Raw genomic sequence first — 18,485 nt, forward strand, 5'->3', positions numbered from 1 at the left:
AGAACTGGTGAAAAACTGAAAACCTTTGTCCCATGAGACTCGTTACAACACTTCAGCATTTAACACCAGGTATGGACATAACCATGTCATATGTAGAATACTAAGGTAGAATGTATTTTTATTTCTCGTACTTGGTGCTGTGTAGAAATGTATATCTGGTGGAAACTTGACAACGCTTCAGACTGTATGCAAAATGTTGCGTTTCATGTCAACATCGTTCAATTTCTCATCATGTGAATGGGGTACTTTTCCAACTCTGCGGCGTTGATTGCTGTTCCTTTGGATCTGAAAGATTCGTTAGAGTATACCATGAACATGGAGTTGGATACAGGCTCCAGCAATGGTACCAGACCAACACTACAGATGACCGTCCACGTAGTGGAAAGCCAAGGGTCACCACCGGACGTCAGGTTCGTCAGAGTGTGCGACAGTATCTTCAAGATTGCTTTGTTACTGCTGCGGAAACTGCTTGACAGACTATGGGGACACACCAGCGACACATTAATGCGGACACCGTGCGTCGACGATTGACGAGCAGACACCTTCACTGTCACAGGCCACACCGAGGACCCATTCTGACACCACGTCGTCGCCGGGACCGCTTTCAGTGGGCAACACAGCACCAGCATTGGCGCCACCACCAGGGAAGAAGAGTCCTCTTCTCAGACGAGAGCCGTTACTGTATCTCAACAGCAGATGGCAGAGAGAGAGTCTGGTGATGCCGTGGAAAATGTTATTCAGATGCTTGTGCTGTTCAAAGAGACTCGTGGGGTGGTCCGAGCATCATGGTGTGGGGTGGAATTGGTCTAGCACAGATGGTCGGCTCTGTGGTCTTCCAGAACATCAGTCCAGGGAGAGGCAATGGTGTAACAGCAGCTCAGTACATTGATCAAGTCTTGAGACCACACGCCATACCTCATTTGGCACGTCGCCGCCACCACGAGTTTCAGCAGGAAAACGTGCATGCCCACACTGCGAGAGCAACAAGGGACTTCTTCCAGCAGAATGGCATCAGACCCATGCAGTGGCCTGCCCTCAGTCCCGATTTAAATCCCATTGAGCACCTGTGGGAGGAGATTTACAGACGTCTGAATGACGTCCCACCAAGGCCGACAGCTGCAGCCGAACTGTGTCAGGCGTTCCTCAGAGTGTGGGCTCAATTGCCTATGGCCTACATCAACGCCTCATCCATCCCATGTATCGACGTTGCACGGCAGTCATCAATGCACATGGCAGACACACGAGCTACTGACTTGATGTCATTTTCTCAGAGACTAGTGTTGTGTTTCATTATAAGAACATTTGACACTTTAATTTCAACCTTCGCATGATCAGTTTTGCCAAGTTTCATCTTTTTAATACGTCTCAAAGTATGTTTACAGTGTTTGGACAAATCTGGTAAAAAACGCTTCTCATATATCTGTTCATGGTGACGTTTCTTTTGCGGTTCAGTATAGATAAATCCATTACGGTTGGTGGAGTGATCACTGCAACCACCCATTATCTTATACACAGTAGATATATATCGTACACAATAGACACAGCAATACGTCAGTCCCCCACCAAGCTTTATTTGCGTGCACAATATAGGTTTGAATATCAGTCAGGCGAACTTTGATAAACAACATTAATCATGCCTGCGACATGACAAGGACAGCACATTGTTCACACAGTTAGAGCATTATGCTGCTTGTAAAGATTGTGCAACGCGAGATCTAACAAAAAACATGTTGGGACCGATAATATAATACCAGGTTGATATCCATATGTCTTGGCCCTGTTCCTGAATGCTTGTGCACTTAGGCGGAAGGGAACCTTTACAAAGAAGCCAAACATTATCTTTAAAGTTCTTTAAGATTGTACGGGGGCACGGGTGGCCCAGTCGTCTAAGGCGCCGCGATTCGCTGTGCAGAGTTGCGTCCCTTGGGCACGCCAGAAACCTATGATTGTGGGTTCGAATCACAGTTCGCCAAGATTATGTTTCTAGATTTGTCAGCACCATACTGTTAAAAGCGGCGTTAAACCAAACTCACTCACTCATAATGTACAGGCAACAAATACTTTATTGTTATAACTTAAACAAACCTGCAATGGGTATCTGGTTCAGTAATTCTGCTTCTCCTGCAGCGAGTGTCTATGAACCAGACCGTGCCTGATGAGGTGGTGACCAGACCCAGGGCAATGCTAGAGGAGGCTACAGAAATATGTCCCACTGCTGGTGATGTGTCATCAAGGGTCACTCCGTCAGAACACACAGGCTCAGATGCCTCCAGGGCCCGGTTGTAGGCCACCACTGTCACGTGATACGACCCTGGGGAAGGTGCCGACCATGCTGCATGTGTCGAGTAGGTTTTCGTCACCTGTAATTTTGACTGTTTGAGACGCATGTATGTGACTGTCAATGAGTAAATATAACGTTGATGTGGGGGAGAGAAAGACGTACATTTGATATACTTTGTATCCAAACCGAAATTCTCCTTTGGTAGACACTTTTTCCGAAAACTTATACTGGTAGAACTTTACCCCACTCTCCCGGTCAAAGAAACTGTCCCAGTGGGCGTGGAGCTGCAGACTGTCATAGACATCATAGACAACTCTTTTTAGACTATGCCCGATTTGTAAAACAACAAATATTAGATGATATATCTCTTTGTCTTTGTCCTCTTCACAAGTGATGTCTTCCAGATCATTCCTGTAATCATGTTACTATAACATGTACCAATTTAAAACATTATTATCACCTATAAACGAACTAATTCTTAATGAAACATATAGCGTAATATAAGCGAACCCTCCAATGTGACACCATCGGTACAAGGGTTTTTCCGACCAATGGATTAACTGAAGGAACATGCACTGACGTTAGAATCCCTTGACTTATGATTCTCATTACGAATTCATGTAGCCAGTAGCATGCCGAATTACCAATGAAATGAGTCTTAAAAATGATTTGGTGTACATTTCTGGTGGTATCTTTGAATGGTAGGAAGTAAAATATGTGTTTGGCAAAATGCATCTGACCCCTTAATTTTGACCATTACGTAGAGTGAGATTAACACTACTAATACAAGATGGTGTACCAATATTCGTAAACTGTACTTCCACTGGATATTAAATACATTGTTCCTGTGTGAGGGAAGCTACAACACATTTATATTCATAGTTGTATTTCAAAGAGTACACTGAACTGAACGGAAAGACTTCAGTAGGGACACTGACGATATGTATGAACCTTTTTCCTTGCTAGCAGTGACATTTTAGCACGTCTGTTAAAATACATATATGTAGTCAAGAAAAACGACTTTTTTCTATGAACAATTAAGTAATATTATGACAAATACTTTCCAAGGTTCCCATCAACTTAATACACATCTTAGGGATGAAGACATCTTTGTTGAGTTAAAGTGTATATGGTGCAGATTCTAAGACAATGAAAGGTGAATGTACTTCATGATGAGTTGTTAAACTCAGCTGAGCGTCCACGATTCGTTACCATTATTCATGTTTATGTTTAACTGGTAATGGGTGTTAGCTTCTTAACTATTATCGTGAACGTTTGGCATGAAAACAGTTAACACCAGATAACTTGATCTCGAATAGATTTTTAACATCCATTTTCAACATAACATTTATACTTATTCATCACTGTTTTTTTTAAAGAAGAGACTCCGAATATTTGTGGGAGAGATTTAATGCGCTACAATATATAGTCACAAAACTAACAATCTGTATGAATAAGGAAATAACATAACATTTGTATCTTGGTCAAGCAAAATGTGTCTTGCTTATTGAAATGAGATGGTTATTTATTTACATCATATCCATAGGGAAGAAAAAGGCTTTGGTAGAAGTACATGTAATATTATATTGTTTACCATTTAAGTCACTGAATTTAGACAGACTGGTCGTTACCATCACCCTGTTCACGTTCATTTCATGTCCGATGTTTGGTGTGGCAATTACTTTTTAGATTAATACCCAGGCATATCATGCTTGTTATAGAGCCGACTTATATTTGCATCGGGTGGTCAGGCTCTGTGACTTTACTGATTGTGTGTCACCGTACCCAACGACGTAAGATGTTGATTATTACTTGAACCACCGGTTTATCTGGCTCAGATTAACACAATTACACAGTGCCAAAACCTAGTGCTGACTTACAGAGTGTGGATTAAATCAACAAGCTAGCAATATTGCATGAAGACCCTAATCCTACCAGGAAGTGAATAGGTCTAATAACCGGATGTACAGAGTATAAATGACGACTGCTTCCAACGTATCTATAAGTAATTAGGAATCCACGCGCAGACAAATTAAAGTTTCGTATTCAACCGACAAAAGAAGGAAGCCTAATGTCAAGGCATTGTACAAATGATGACAAATATCCAGGACAACCAATGGTGACAACTGGAAGCCTGCCTCACCACGACTGTGAGGGACAAAGTCAAATAGTTAAATAATCATCAATAAATAATAAATTTAATTTAATAATAAATAAATAATTATTTCATTGCAATCAAATATAATAGATGGTTCTTTGTTTGAAGCTCATTGAAACGCCTTGTCTGGTATCTGGTGACAAAGCCCTTTGCCAATTTGCATTTTATCCTTATACCATGTACGAAAAAGGTAGTTGCCTGACTCAAGTAAGTTATAAGGAATTGTTAAAGTGTTGGACAAATGTGAAAGTGTGTGTGAATACCATATATGACATGTTAATGGTGATAAGCTTTGTACTGTTTAAGAACAAAACACAGAACTCAGTGTATTAAGAATATATCCAGTAATCCTCCTCTGTTAATTATTGAATTACATAATGATCTTGCTACTGGCCAATATAACATAGTCTTTTGTTGGGTACCCAGCCAGGTTGAAATCATTGGTAACACAATGGCCGATGCTGCAGCAAAAGCAGTACTCAATAAAACTGTGACAACACTTCTTATCCCACACAGTGATTAAAAACCTGCAATTAGAAGTAATATCCGAGATCTGATGCAAAAGAAGTGAGTGAGTTAGTTAGTATTGTTTTACGCCACATTTAGCAATATTCCAGCAATATCATGGCGGAGGACAAATGAAATGGCCTCACACATTGTACCCATGTGAGAAATCGAACCCATGTCTTTGGCGTGACGAACGAACGATTTAACCACTAGGCTACCCGACCGCCCCGCAAAAGAGGTAAGTATTAATTATTTGCTTCTATTAAGTGAAAACATGTGATATTTATCAGCTATGCCACGGTATGCTTCTCTCTAATATTAAAACTTTAATCGATCAACCAACGATACCCAGTGTCCTACGTACCTTGAACATTTCTTACTTCATCTACACCTCTGCTTCCCTCGTTGTCATCAAAGTCCGAGCGTATATCAGGAAGAGAAGCGACGCCGTGAAGCCACTTGTTCTTGTGATGTACTGTGTTAATCTATCTGTTGGTCCAATCTACTGTCACTCCTGATGATGTCGTTTGCCACACTGACGTCGCTGATGAAGCTGTCGTCACACGAAGTTCTTTATTAGCCTGAATTGTTAAATGAAATTAAACCAAAGATCGGTTACGCCTACCTTGGGTGTCAGTCCAGATTTCAAGAGGTCATTCTAAGACATTGTTGTATTGGCCATTACCGATATACTCATGACTATTTGTTGAAAGGTGAGGATCCTCGGTTTTGTATCCTTTGTGATGAGAGAAGCACAGTCAAGCATGTCCTGCTTCACTGTATTGATTTTCCCATCACAAGGTATAAATATCTCGGTGTAAAAACAGTCAAGGATCATTTAAGCAATATCAACTCTCGTTTAATTCTTGAATTTTTAACAAAAATTGAATTAATTGATAAGTTTTTATGTATATCGTATTATTTGATGAATTGGTAGTGCTAAGTTGAACTTAGATTGTTAGTAGCTGTACCATCGAGGAGGTTGAAGGAGCATATAATCATTGTCACCCTAAGAGGGTATGTAAGTTCCACAACATTCAAAGTATGTTTATGCATGCCAGACTTTTAAACGTAGTAAATGTGTCATTTTAATCTTTGCCTTAACTGTCACAAGTGACTGAATGGATGATATAAATCATGCCAGGGTCCAAGCAGGAAGCCAAAGTACTGAAAGTCCCAATGGTCCCCAGAATGGTGATCTCTCTTTTGTTACTGACGATATATGGCCCATGTATATTGTGTTGTTGACTAATACTTTAATTTTTAGATATTCTCAACTTGTTTGTAAATCAAATCAGTGATATTGCAGTTATTGTACTGGCCTAAGATGACACGTTTGTAGTTAATCTAAATATATCTATTATTAATGTATTAATATTGCCGATGTGACGTTACATATTAACGCACTCACTCACACATTCACTCATCATACCCGACAGTAACGTTACACAACGTGTAGTGTAGAACAAACAATGCAAGACTTGTTTCATTTCATTAAGGGGAGCCCATTGCTTTTAGCTAACGAAGTACATGTAGCGATGCTACACACTTTTAATGGCTGTTGTGTTGTGTATAATATATGGGCTGCTCAGTTTATTCGCTAACACCCATAATAAGTCCGCTTAATCACCAGATGTCAATTAGCGCTTAAAACAAGTCACACCAGACGAGATTATAGTCCATAATAAGCAAATCTTGAATCCATGAGGAAATAACTATCCATATTTCAATACTTCCAAAGTTGGAGTGCTGTCTCCCTTTAACTCTACATAAAAAACACAGTAATCTCCCAATATAACCCAAGAACCCCTGATGACAAATGGTGAGATGGAATGTACTTACGTATTTCGTTGTAACCCTGTGGTAAATTGACACGTCGTTAAAATACAAAGCCAAAGTGCATAAACATTATACACAGACATCACAGCGACAAACACATCGGAACGCGCCTGGACGAATACAACAAATACATGTAGACCTACTCGACAAGGAAGTCAATTGCTAGCACAGTTAATTATAACTACAATGGGCCCTTGTCAAGTACCTATTCGCGACAGCTTAAAGTGTCTGTGAATACGAAATACTGCTTATTAACATATGTTAATTTCAGAAAATACAACATGCGTACTGAAAATATGTATGAGATGTTATACAATACTCAATACTGGATACAGTAACTGTAGTACACACATTTTGTGTTATTGTACATTAATAATAACAACGTTTGGAAAATAAATGAATTAAAAATGTGCTCTTTGCTCTAGTTAAAGATTTTATAGGTTAATGTGGGCTGGATAGGGGTGTGAGTCATGAAACAATGGAGCCTAAATGAACGAGGATATAGCAAGTTAGAAGTTCCGTTAAGTCAGTGATTGACAGACATTGAAATTTGTCTAGATGACGCACTGAGAAAAGTCCTCTAACTATACCACTCAAAAGAAGTTTAAGAACACTGTAAGTTTGCACTTAAAATAAAAAAGGAACAGAAGGCGAAGACAAGTGTAGTAAATTCAATAATGACCGAGTATACAGTAAGAAAGAATCATGAACAATCCACTACATTTCATAACATGATGTCAATAATGTCACTGGGGTCACAATTGGAAATCTTGGCCATGAGAGAAAAGTCTAAAAGCAGAAAAGTCCCTAGCAGCCACACATGCAACACAAAGAGGCCTCATGGATGTCACTAATGTCTGTAGTGTGTTCTGTGGGATAGCATGCTACTCAAAAATCAGCCACTGAGTAAGTTGGCGCAGATCTTGAGGTGGAGGATGGTTCTCCTTAACACGTCTTGTTACAGATCCCATACGTGTTGAATGGGTGCCATATCAGGAGAAAATGCTGGCCATTCCATGCGAGTAACATTGTTTTGTCCCAGAAAGTCAGTGACTATGCGTGCACGATGTGGTCAAGCATTGTCATCCTGGAAAACCGCCTGTGGGCCCATTCGATGAAGACAAGGAATCACCATTGGTCTCAAAATCTCATCCCTGTAGCGAACAGCATTCGAATTCCCGTTGATGACGTTCAGATTGGTTCTGTGATGAAATGAGAAGGAGGCCCACACCATGACACTACCACCACCATAACGACCGTGCTAACGGACGTTGACGTAAGCAAATCGTTCCCCACGCCGTCTGAAGACAAGAACACGACCGTCATTATGCTGCCGTGAGAACCGAGATTCGTCAGAAAAAAGAAGTGCTGACCACTGTTGTCTTGTTCACTGGCTGCTCTGTGACGCAGAAGAAGAAGCGGTCTAATGGCTTGACGTCGGGGCCTGATGTTTCCTTCCCTCGTACGGTTTCTTATGGTTTGGTCACTGACATTTGTTCCTGTAGCAGCCCTCAATTGTCTTCGAAGATGGTTTGCTGTGACGGTTCTCCTCCTCAATGTTTCAACAACGACGTACCGGTCTTCTCTTCCTGTTGTCACACGAGGGCGTCCTTACCATGGTCTATCACGTACTGTCTGTGTTTGTTGGAATCGCTGACGTAATCTGCAAATGACGGATGGACTAACATTTAACCTTCGAGCAGCTTCCCGCTGTGAAACATTCTCATTTAGCCACCCAATATCTCTGGCTCGTTCTTCAATCCTGAGGTGTCGACGTTGTGGCATGTTGAACACAGTGATACAGTTTCATAACGCCCTGCCTTTATCAACCCAAATCCATGACAATAAGTGAGCAAATGCACGATCTCCATTTGTACGGCAGCTGTGAGGAGGAGATTACAACAAAAACTTCCATGAAAATGAGTGCTGGTCAAAATGAACGTTGACGAGTCCAGTATGAGTCCAGAATTCTTTGTTCTGGTCATGAAGTCACTTGAGTAAGGGTAGTCTTTAATATCAGTACGTTAGCCGCCGATCATGAGGCCATTTACCAAATTTAAAAGGAATCAAATGAACAGTGCTACAACATATCAGTGTTCCCTAAATTGTTTTGACGAGCATATTTGAACCACAGCCATGCTCGTTGGTTTTACCAATGTGACAATCTGTCGTCGCACATGCTTGCTCTTCTCCAGCAGTTGAATTTTCTTCCGGATTGTATGAAACAACACTTTAGTAAGGTTAAATAATGAATATATATACTGAACCGCAAAAGAAACGTCACCATGAATAGATATATGAGAAACCTTATTTGTCCAAACATACTCTGAGACATTTTAAAGTTGAAACTTGGCAAAACTGATCATTAAGGTTAAAATTAAGGTGTCAAATGTTCTTGAGCCTACAGTCTGATGAGGCGGTTGATGAAGGCCATGGGCATTTGAGCCCACAGTCTGAGGAATGCCTGACGCAGTTCAGCTGCAGTTGTCGGCCTTGGTCGGACGTCATTCAGCCGCTTTTGAATCTCGTCCCACAGGTGCTCACTTGGATTAAATTGGTACCGAGGGCAGGCCATCGCATGGTTCTAATGCCATTCTGCTGACGGAAGTCTCTTGTTGCTCTCGCAGTGTTAGCACGGGCATTATCATGCTGAAACTCGTGGTTGCGGCGACGTGCCAAATGAGGTATTGCGTGTGGTCTCAAGACTTGATCAATGTACCGAGATACTGTGACACCATTGCCTCTCCCTGGACTGATGTTCTGGAAGACCACAGGGCCGACCCCTTGTTTAAGACCAATTCCATCCCACACCATGATGCTAGGAACAGCCCAAGGGTCTCTCTCAACAACACAAGCATCCGAATAACGTTTACCAAAGGCATCGCCAGACTCTCTCTCTCTCTGCCATCTGCTGTTAAGATAAAGTAACTGCTCTCATCTGAGAAGAGGACTCTCCTCCACTGCTGGTGGGGCCAATGCTGGTGCTGTGCTGCCCACTGAAGACGGTCCCGGCGACGACGTGGTGTCAGAATGGGTCCTCGGTGTTGCCTGTGGCAGTGGAGGTGTCTGCTCGTCGATCGTCGACGCACGGTGTCCACACAAATGTGTCGCTGGTGTGTCCCCATGTTCTGTCGAGCAGTTTCCACAGCAGTAACAAAGCGATCTTGGAGATGCTGTCGCACAATCTGACGATCATGACGTCGGGTGGTGACCCTTGGTCTTCCACTACGTGGTCGGTCATCTGTAGTGTTGGTGGTCTGGTACAATTGCTGGAACCTGTATATTGTCCTTACGTGGACATGAAATGCATTGGCTACTTGCTGGGCGGTTTGTCCAGCTTGCAATCGGCCGGGGGCTTGGTGTCGATGATTTCTTGTCAATCTTGGCATGTGGTAGCAATTCAAAAACGAATGAATGTTATCCGATCTTCGTGGATTATTATAGGGCAAGAAATGGGGGAACGCATGTGCAATTGAATTTGCACGGAAATCACGTGCACTGGGTTACCATGGCCGTTGCCGCGATGCGTTTGGGCGATCGGTTTTATTGTCATCTGCTTTGTTTTTTTTATCATTAAATTTAATTTTACTGCCGTATATATATATGAATATATATGTCTTACTCCTAGAATCCAGTGTCAGTGTCTTGGCATCTATCGAAATCCAAATTTATCCATTTTACTTTATCAGGTTAAAAATGTCAAGCAATGTTCAACCAGCGCCAGCCTTTCTTGTTTCCACATGACAACTAAATAGGTAGAATCCACAAGGAAGTCAAACAGTGGCATGTGACTCTTGCTAGTTATCTGATCAACGTCATAACATTCAAGGCCTTAGTACAGCTTTCAAAGAAGGAGAAGCACACGCTCATCTTTTCATGACCACCTGGTATCATTACTATCAGACTATCAGTATTTTATTGTTTATTAAAGTGTCACACGCACTGATACATGTAAAATATGTATAATATATACACATAATATATAATCCGTCCAGACATGAATTGTGTTTTTAGACATTAAAATGTGTACACGCATAGAATACATTAAAATAGTTATTTAAACGGCTTTGCTTGTAGGATAAACACGTCAGATTAGATTTAAAACCTGAATCCAAGGGGAAAACAACCAAGGGACGTCATCCCCGAGGTTTTATCCCGAGGATGAGGCTTTAAATCTTAAAAGAACGCGAGGCTAATTGTTTTATCTAACTTAGAAACCAACAAAAGAAGCTTAAAACAACATTTATCAACATGTTGTATGTTTCAAACAAACTTTCCATGAAACTTAGGGTACTTAAAAAGGACATTCTAAAAAACATCGTGATTATCAGCGCGTCTGCAGCCGAGTGGGCTCAGATACGGAGGTTGCATATTGGATCCGCGGGAATATAAAGAATACATTCGTCGTTTGATTTTTGTTTTTCTCAGGTTTGCCATCTTTCAATGCTATACGAGCACCAGGGTTAACTGGTGGAGTTCTGTTATATACGTACATACAGAGGATAGGTGATACTTTATACACCCTAACATTCCCTTAAACATTATTTTATTACATGCATGATGCCAACGACACATACACGTGTGTGTATGTGCATAACCAAATATACATTTTCTATCCATATCATTTCACTTATAAAATTAATTCATCGGTTGATATCTCATTACATAGTTGATTCCCATTTAGCTTCTTCCACATGAAAACTCCAACATCGACTGTTGGCACTACAACAAGAGCGACGCCCGCTGACACTGCGAGTACGAGTGGTATGTCATCATTGACAGTTTTTTGGTCTTTCAAATTAGGATTACTCTGAAATTGAACATGAGGAACTAATCAATCATGTACATGTAATGTCAGCTGCACGGACCAGGACCCTGCAGAAACCTCTCAATACCACCATAGGGTTTGGTAAGGTTTTCATATATTATACAGACTACCTCGGTGTTCTAGTCTTAAAGCGTCTGCCCGGAGAGCGTGAGGTCGAGGTTTGATCCCCTGCATTAAAAACATGGTACTGTTTGTTACCCTGCTTGGCGCTCGGCATCAAGGAGATAAAACAAGAACTGGTCGGCTTGGAGTACACTGTGTCTGGGTGGGGTAATTATGTTAAATTGGGGCATGGTCTCTCAGTGGCCTAGCTCTATAAAATCGGCCTTAGTCCGGACTAGTACAATCAGTCACAGATCCGTGTCCGAATAGGTCTTCAGCAACCCATGCTTGCCGTAAAAAGCGACTTTGCTTGTTGTAAGAGGCAACTAACAGGATAGGGTGGTCAGGCTCCCTGGGTTGCTTGATGTACGTCATCGTAGCCCAATGCGTGGATCATTGCTCATGATGTCAATCACTGCATTGTCTGGTCCAGACATATTTTTCAGACCGCCGTCATATAGCTGAAATATTGCTATTATGCGTCATTAAACAACAATTAAACAATCAAACAAATACATAAGATACATGTACATACGCGGGGCATTCAATAGGTTGTGCAACTTCAATATAAGACCAAGTCGCAGAATATCTTTTGCACTTTTATTTTTCAATATAATCTCCAAACACCTCAGTACACTTATTTCATTTGACCTTGAAGCTTTTAATACCACTTTTATTGAAATCCGCAGATTGGCCCTCTAGCCACGCCTCTGTGGCAGCCTTTATGTCCTCGTCATCCTGGAGGCGTCTTCCACGAAGTGCAGATTTCATTTGCCGGAACAGGATGTAGTCACTGGGGGGCTAAGTCTGGGCTGTAGGGTAGGTGATTTAACTGTTCGAATCCACATTCACATATGGCGGCCTGTGTAATACTCGACTTTATTACAGCGCGTTGGTCATGTTTGAGAGAATCCATGATTGTGACCACCCTTAGGTGAATGAAACCATCACATCTTACTTATTGTTGTGTCTGGAACTTGATATGACACGTGTCAACCTGATGTTATGACTTGTGTCACACCTGCCACAAGTTGACAATATTTGTGTTAACACAAATGCCCAAGTTGCAAAACTTATTGAATGCCCCTCGTATATTTGACAGAGGTCTGACAATATTCAAATCTACTCCGGACAATCCAGTGATTGACATGATGAGCAGAGATCCACGCCATCGGGTTACAATGACACACAGTGAACAAGCCTGACCACCCGATCCATTAAGTCGCGCCCAATACAATCACAGGTTGCTAGGGAACGTTTTTAATCCCTGGCATCCCCACGGTGGCAACGCTTGTTTAACAGAGGTTTGTATTGTTTTCTTGACAAAGTATATGCACGAGAGTGATGTTTGTGAGGTAGTACATTCTGTGTTCAGACTTATTCGTATGTGTCATTTGACGTACTACTGTTGAACATCACACGTGGTGTAAACCTCGACGTACCGCCCCAGTTTACATATATAGGACTTTCAATGGGTTCGTATATGCTTGTTTCATCCGACCCACGAATCTGTACAGAACAATATGCTTCTTCCCCGGGGCCTGTGTTGAAATCAAGCGTGTCATACGTCCTGCAGCTGGCTTCAGGTTGTCTTCGGTTGACCCGAGGTTTCATCTGTTTGGGTTTAACAGGTGTTGGTAGCCTGATGCTGTATTGTACAGTTCGGTCAGTGTTCTTCAATTGACGTCTGTAATACATAAACATCAATATGTACAGGTTAGCGCTCGAGAACATAGTGTTTATCGTTTAACTGGCTAGTTAACTAACCATTTCAACGATAAGAAACAAAGGTCCGGGTGCTCTAACCTATTTAAACCATGGCCAACATTCCCGAAACCTTAGCACCTAAACTGTTAAAACAATTGCATTTTGCTTTAGATATTATTTATAAAGACATTAAAGAACACAATGTTCAACTGTGAGAAGACTGTGTGAGTCGGCCCTGTGTGATGCACGTGAACAATGTTCCCTGAGCCGTTCGCACACGCACCTCGCTCTTTCGCGACTGGGGTTGTGAAATGCACTTACCGGGACAAGCATACAGTTTATATGGGATAAACTGGAGCACATTTATCAATCACCTATATATGACTTGCCCATGTTGACGGGCGTATTATGAGCAGACATAGCCCTGATCAAGATAAGTGCCATTTCTTTTCTATCTATCTAAATCACACATGCATACAGTGGAGAGAATAACATAAAACGTATGTCACCATTCATAAACAGATAAACTATTAGTCCTGATGCAAGTAAAACATTTTGTCCATATCACAGTGGTGGAAGATGACATTCATGAGCCTTCGGTGCGGTCTTCACGGGTTCGAAACTCGCTGGCGACACACCTTTTTCGTGAAATTGTTCTATCATCAATGGAAATTTTGAGACGGGTACATGTTACAATTGAATCTGAATTGTCTCATTTATTAAACTGATTTCGCAATATACCTATAACGTTCAGGTTTGGTCTTCTTGGATTTGCGGTGGAAGATGGTTGCCAATTGACATTCTTTTTAGACTATCCCCGATTTGTAAAACAACAAATATTATCCTCTTTTTCCTCTTTATAAGTGATATCTTCCAGATCATTTCTGTAATCATTTTACTATAATATGTTCCAATTTAAAACATTATTATCACCTATAAACGATCTTATCTTATTCTTAATGAAACATATAACGTAATGTAAATGGACCCTCCAAGGTGACATTATGTACATTTTTATCGGATCGTGATAAGACTTAGTGTATCTTATTGGTTTATAAGGTTGATATCAATGTCCATTTTATGATAAGTAGGATTAGTAGACAGGTCAAGGTTTATAACAAGCAGTTCAGGAGAACAGATGACCTTTGTTTCCTCTTCCAGACAACAACTCCAACGATGATGGCAACACCTGCAACCACGGCAGACACAGTCCCCGACACTATCGGTACAAGGGTTTTTTCGACCAATGGATTAACTGAAGGAAAATGCACTGACGTTAGAATCCCTTGACTTGGTATTTCAGGAGCATTATGACATAGTTTTCTCATAACGAATTCATGTAGCCAGTAGCATGCCGAATTACCAATGAAATCACTGTCTTATGAATGATTTGGTGTACATTTATGATGGTATCTGTGAATGGTAGGAAGTAAAATATGTGTTCGGCAAAATGCATCTGACCCCTTAATTTTGACCATTACGTAGGGTGAGATCAACACTACTTAAACAAGATGGTGTACCCATATTCGTAAACTGTACTACCACTGGATCTTAGATACATTGTTCCTGTGTGAGGGAAGCTGCCATCTTGGCTACAACACATTTATATTCATAGTTGTATTCTTGTATTTGAAAGAGTACACTGAACTGAACGGAAAGTCTTCAGTAGGGACACTGACGATATGTATGAACCGTTTTCATTGCTAACAGTGACTTTTAAGCACGTCTGTTAAAATACATATATGTAGTCAAGAAAGTCGACCTTTTTCTATGAACATTTCTAGCAATATTATGACTAGTACTTTTCAAGGTTCCCATGCAAACTGTAGCTTGTTAAAGCTCCCTTTTGAAAATAGATTCATAGTTCCAAACATAACATAACTACATATCTACATACGCTCTGAATGAGCACCTTGATTCTAGTGTGGGGGCACGGGTGGCCCAGTCGTCTAAGGCGCTGCAATTCGCTGTGCAGAGTTGCACGCCAGAAACCTATGATTGTGGGTTCGAATCCCGGTTCGCCCCGATTATGTTTCTAGGTTTGTCAGCACCATACCCGTGCTCGTGGGTTTCACCGAAGTGGTAAACGTCGTAGACCTGCATCACTTCGTGCTTTCCTCCCACATTAAGCTGACACGCCGTGATATGACTGGAATACTGTTAAAAGCGGCGTTAAACACAACTCACTCACTCACTCACTTTATTCTAGTGAATGTGACCTTTGATCTTCTCGTGACATGTTTTCCGACAGTATTTATCTTTCGCTCAAAGTTTAAACTCTCTTCATAATTTGCCTTCCCTAACTACGTCTTTTCACAGTTTTAAAATCATGAGTAAATTAGTCATTTGATACACATTCAACTTAATACACATCTAATGGACGAAGACATCTATGTTGAGTTAAAGTGTATATGGTGCAGATTCTAAGACACTGAAAGGTGAATGTACTTCATGATGCATTGAACAATCGTGAATGTACGAATGTCCATTATCAGTTACACAAAAGTTACTTAAGCCGTATTAAGCCTTGTTCGTCTTGAGGATAAACGGTTTACACACTTGGGTCCAAATTGAAAACCAGATTTGAACTTCGAAAGGAAATCTGAAAGCTAACAATAATAACAGAAGTCTTGACAACATGGAATTGGAAAAAAGACTGAAGAGGGATCAGGTCTAATGTACTTCTGATTTACTGGGTTTACTGAGGACGTGAGTGGGGACTTACTGAAAAATGAAATGGAAGTTTTTACAATGGAAAAATAGACTGCAGAGACATCAGGTCTGATGTACCTTTACAGGTCTCCACTCCATCAGAACAAACGGCATCGCTTCTCTGCCGAGCTCCATTATAAGCAACAACAGTTACATAATACTTTCCACAAGAAGGTGCTGTCCATGTGACTTCGGTAGAGTTTGTCGACTCCATCTGCTGTAAGAATAATATCACAATAGTAATTCCTGCTATGTATCCTCATAGCTGATATGTAAATGCAAAACTGTATTTTATCATTATAAAAAAATGTACTATACTGACGAGGATGTATAGTATTGTATACTGAAGAAAGTTATTCCGAAATTTCTTTATATGATAACGCTATTTATATAGCTACCATTGTTACAATCAAACAATAAAGGACTGACGTTTTGGGTTTCATTTAGGTCAAACACGTCTCCCTGTAAACATCTGGGACCAAAGGTGTACTGATAAAAGGCGATGGCGTTCTCCTTGTCAAAGAATCTGTCCCAGTGGGCGTGGAGCTGTAGGCTGTCCTGGTGGTCCACTTCCGGGTGCCCAGGCTGACCATCGTGGACAACTCCACGGCGAGGTGCACTTCTATCTACTGTCACCTTGAGGGGCAGAAACATGATAGAATGTTTCATCTAGAGGGGCAGTAACATGATAGAATGTGTCACTTAGAGGGGCAGTAACATTATAGAATGTGTCACTTAGAGGGGCAGTAACATCATAGAATCTGTCACCAAAAGGGATAGTAACATGATACAATGTGTCACCTAAAGGGACCGTAACATGATAAAATAGGTCACCAAGAGGGAGAGTAACATCATAGAATGTGTCAGCTAGAGAGGCAGTAACATCATAGAATCTGTCATCTGGAGGGGCAGTAACATCATAGAATGTGTCACCTAAAGGGATAGTAACATGATAAAATGTGCCACCTAGAGAGGCAGTAACATGATAGAATATGTCACTTAGAGAGGCAGTAACATGATAGAATGTGTCACCTAAAGGGATAGTAACATCATAGAATGTGTCACCTGGAGAGACAGTAACATGATAGAATGTGTCACCTACAGGGGTAGTAACATGATAGAATCTCTGACCTAGAGTGACAGTAACATGTTAGAATGTGTCACCTGGAGGGATAGTAACGTCATTGAATGTGTCACTTAGAGGGGCAGTAACATGGTAGAATGTGTCACCTAGAGGGGCAGTAACATGATAGAATGTGTCATCTAGAGGGGCAGTAACGTCATAGAATGTGTCATCTGGAGGGGTAATAACATCATAGGATGTGTCACCTATAGGGATAGTAACATGATAGAATGTGTCACCTAGAGAGGCAGTAACATGGTAGAATGTGTCATCTAAAGTGATAGTAACATCATAGAATGTGTCACCTGGAGAGGCAGTACTATGATGGGATGTGTCACCTAGAGGGGCAGTAACATCATAGACTGTGTGTCCTTGTGGGGCAGTAACATCATAGAATGTGTCACCTAGAGAGGCAGTAACATGATAGAATGTGTCATCTAGAGGGGCAGTATCATCATAGATTGTGTCACCTAGAGGGACAGTAGCATGATGGAATCCTTGACCTAGAAGGGCAGTAGCATCATAGAATGTGTCACCTAGAGGGGCAGTAACATCATAGAATATGTCACCTAGAGGGGCAGTAACATGTTAGAATGTGTCACCTGGAGGGACAGTAACATGATAGAATGTGTAGACTAGAGAGGCAGTAACATCATAGATTATGTCACCTAGAGAGGCAGTAACATCATAGAATGTGTCACTTAGAGGGTCAGTAACATCATAGAAAGTGTCACCTGGAGGGTCAGTAACATCATAGAATGTGTCACCTAGGGGGACAGTAACATCATAGAATGTGTCATCTAGAGGGACAGTAACATGATAGAATGTGTCACATAGAGGGACAGTAACATGATAGAATGTGTGACCTAGAGGGACAGTAACATGATAGAATATGTCACCTAGAGGGGCAGTAACATGAGAGAATGTGTCACCTAGAGGGGCAGTTACATGATAGAATGTGTCATCCAGAGGGGCAGTAACATCATAGAATGTGTCACCTAGAGGGACAGTAACATGATAGAATGTGTCATCTAGAGGGGCAGTAACATGATAGAATGTGTCACCTAGAGGGGCAGTAACATGATACAATGTGTCATCTAGAGGGGCAGTAACATGATAGAATGTGTCATTTAGAGGGTCAGAAACATGATAGAATGTGTCATCTAGAGGGTCAGTAACATGATAGAATGTGTCACCTGGAGGGGCAGTAACATCATAGAAGGTTGTC

General features: G+C 41.2%; 1 protein-coding gene across 1 annotated transcript in view; it reads right to left on the reverse strand.

Annotated features, from left to right (window-relative positions):
* The window catches only part of LOC139446631 (uncharacterized), an 81,255-nt gene that overhangs the window by 20,246 nt on the left and 42,524 nt on the right, over positions 1-18,485 (reverse strand). Inside the window, 4 exon segments of the mRNA XM_071227910.1 lie at positions 136-285; positions 2,086-2,373; positions 2,458-2,474; positions 16,591-16,770. Coding sequence (XP_071084011.1) covers positions 136-285; positions 2,086-2,373; positions 2,458-2,474; positions 16,591-16,770 — 635 coding nt within the window.

The sequence above is a fragment of the Haliotis cracherodii genome, unplaced genomic scaffold, assembly GCF_022045235.1.
Source record: "Haliotis cracherodii isolate W230 unplaced genomic scaffold, xgHalCrac1.p SCAF_6, whole genome shotgun sequence".
Classification (NCBI taxonomy): Eukaryota; Metazoa; Mollusca; class Gastropoda; order Lepetellida; family Haliotidae; genus Haliotis; species Haliotis cracherodii.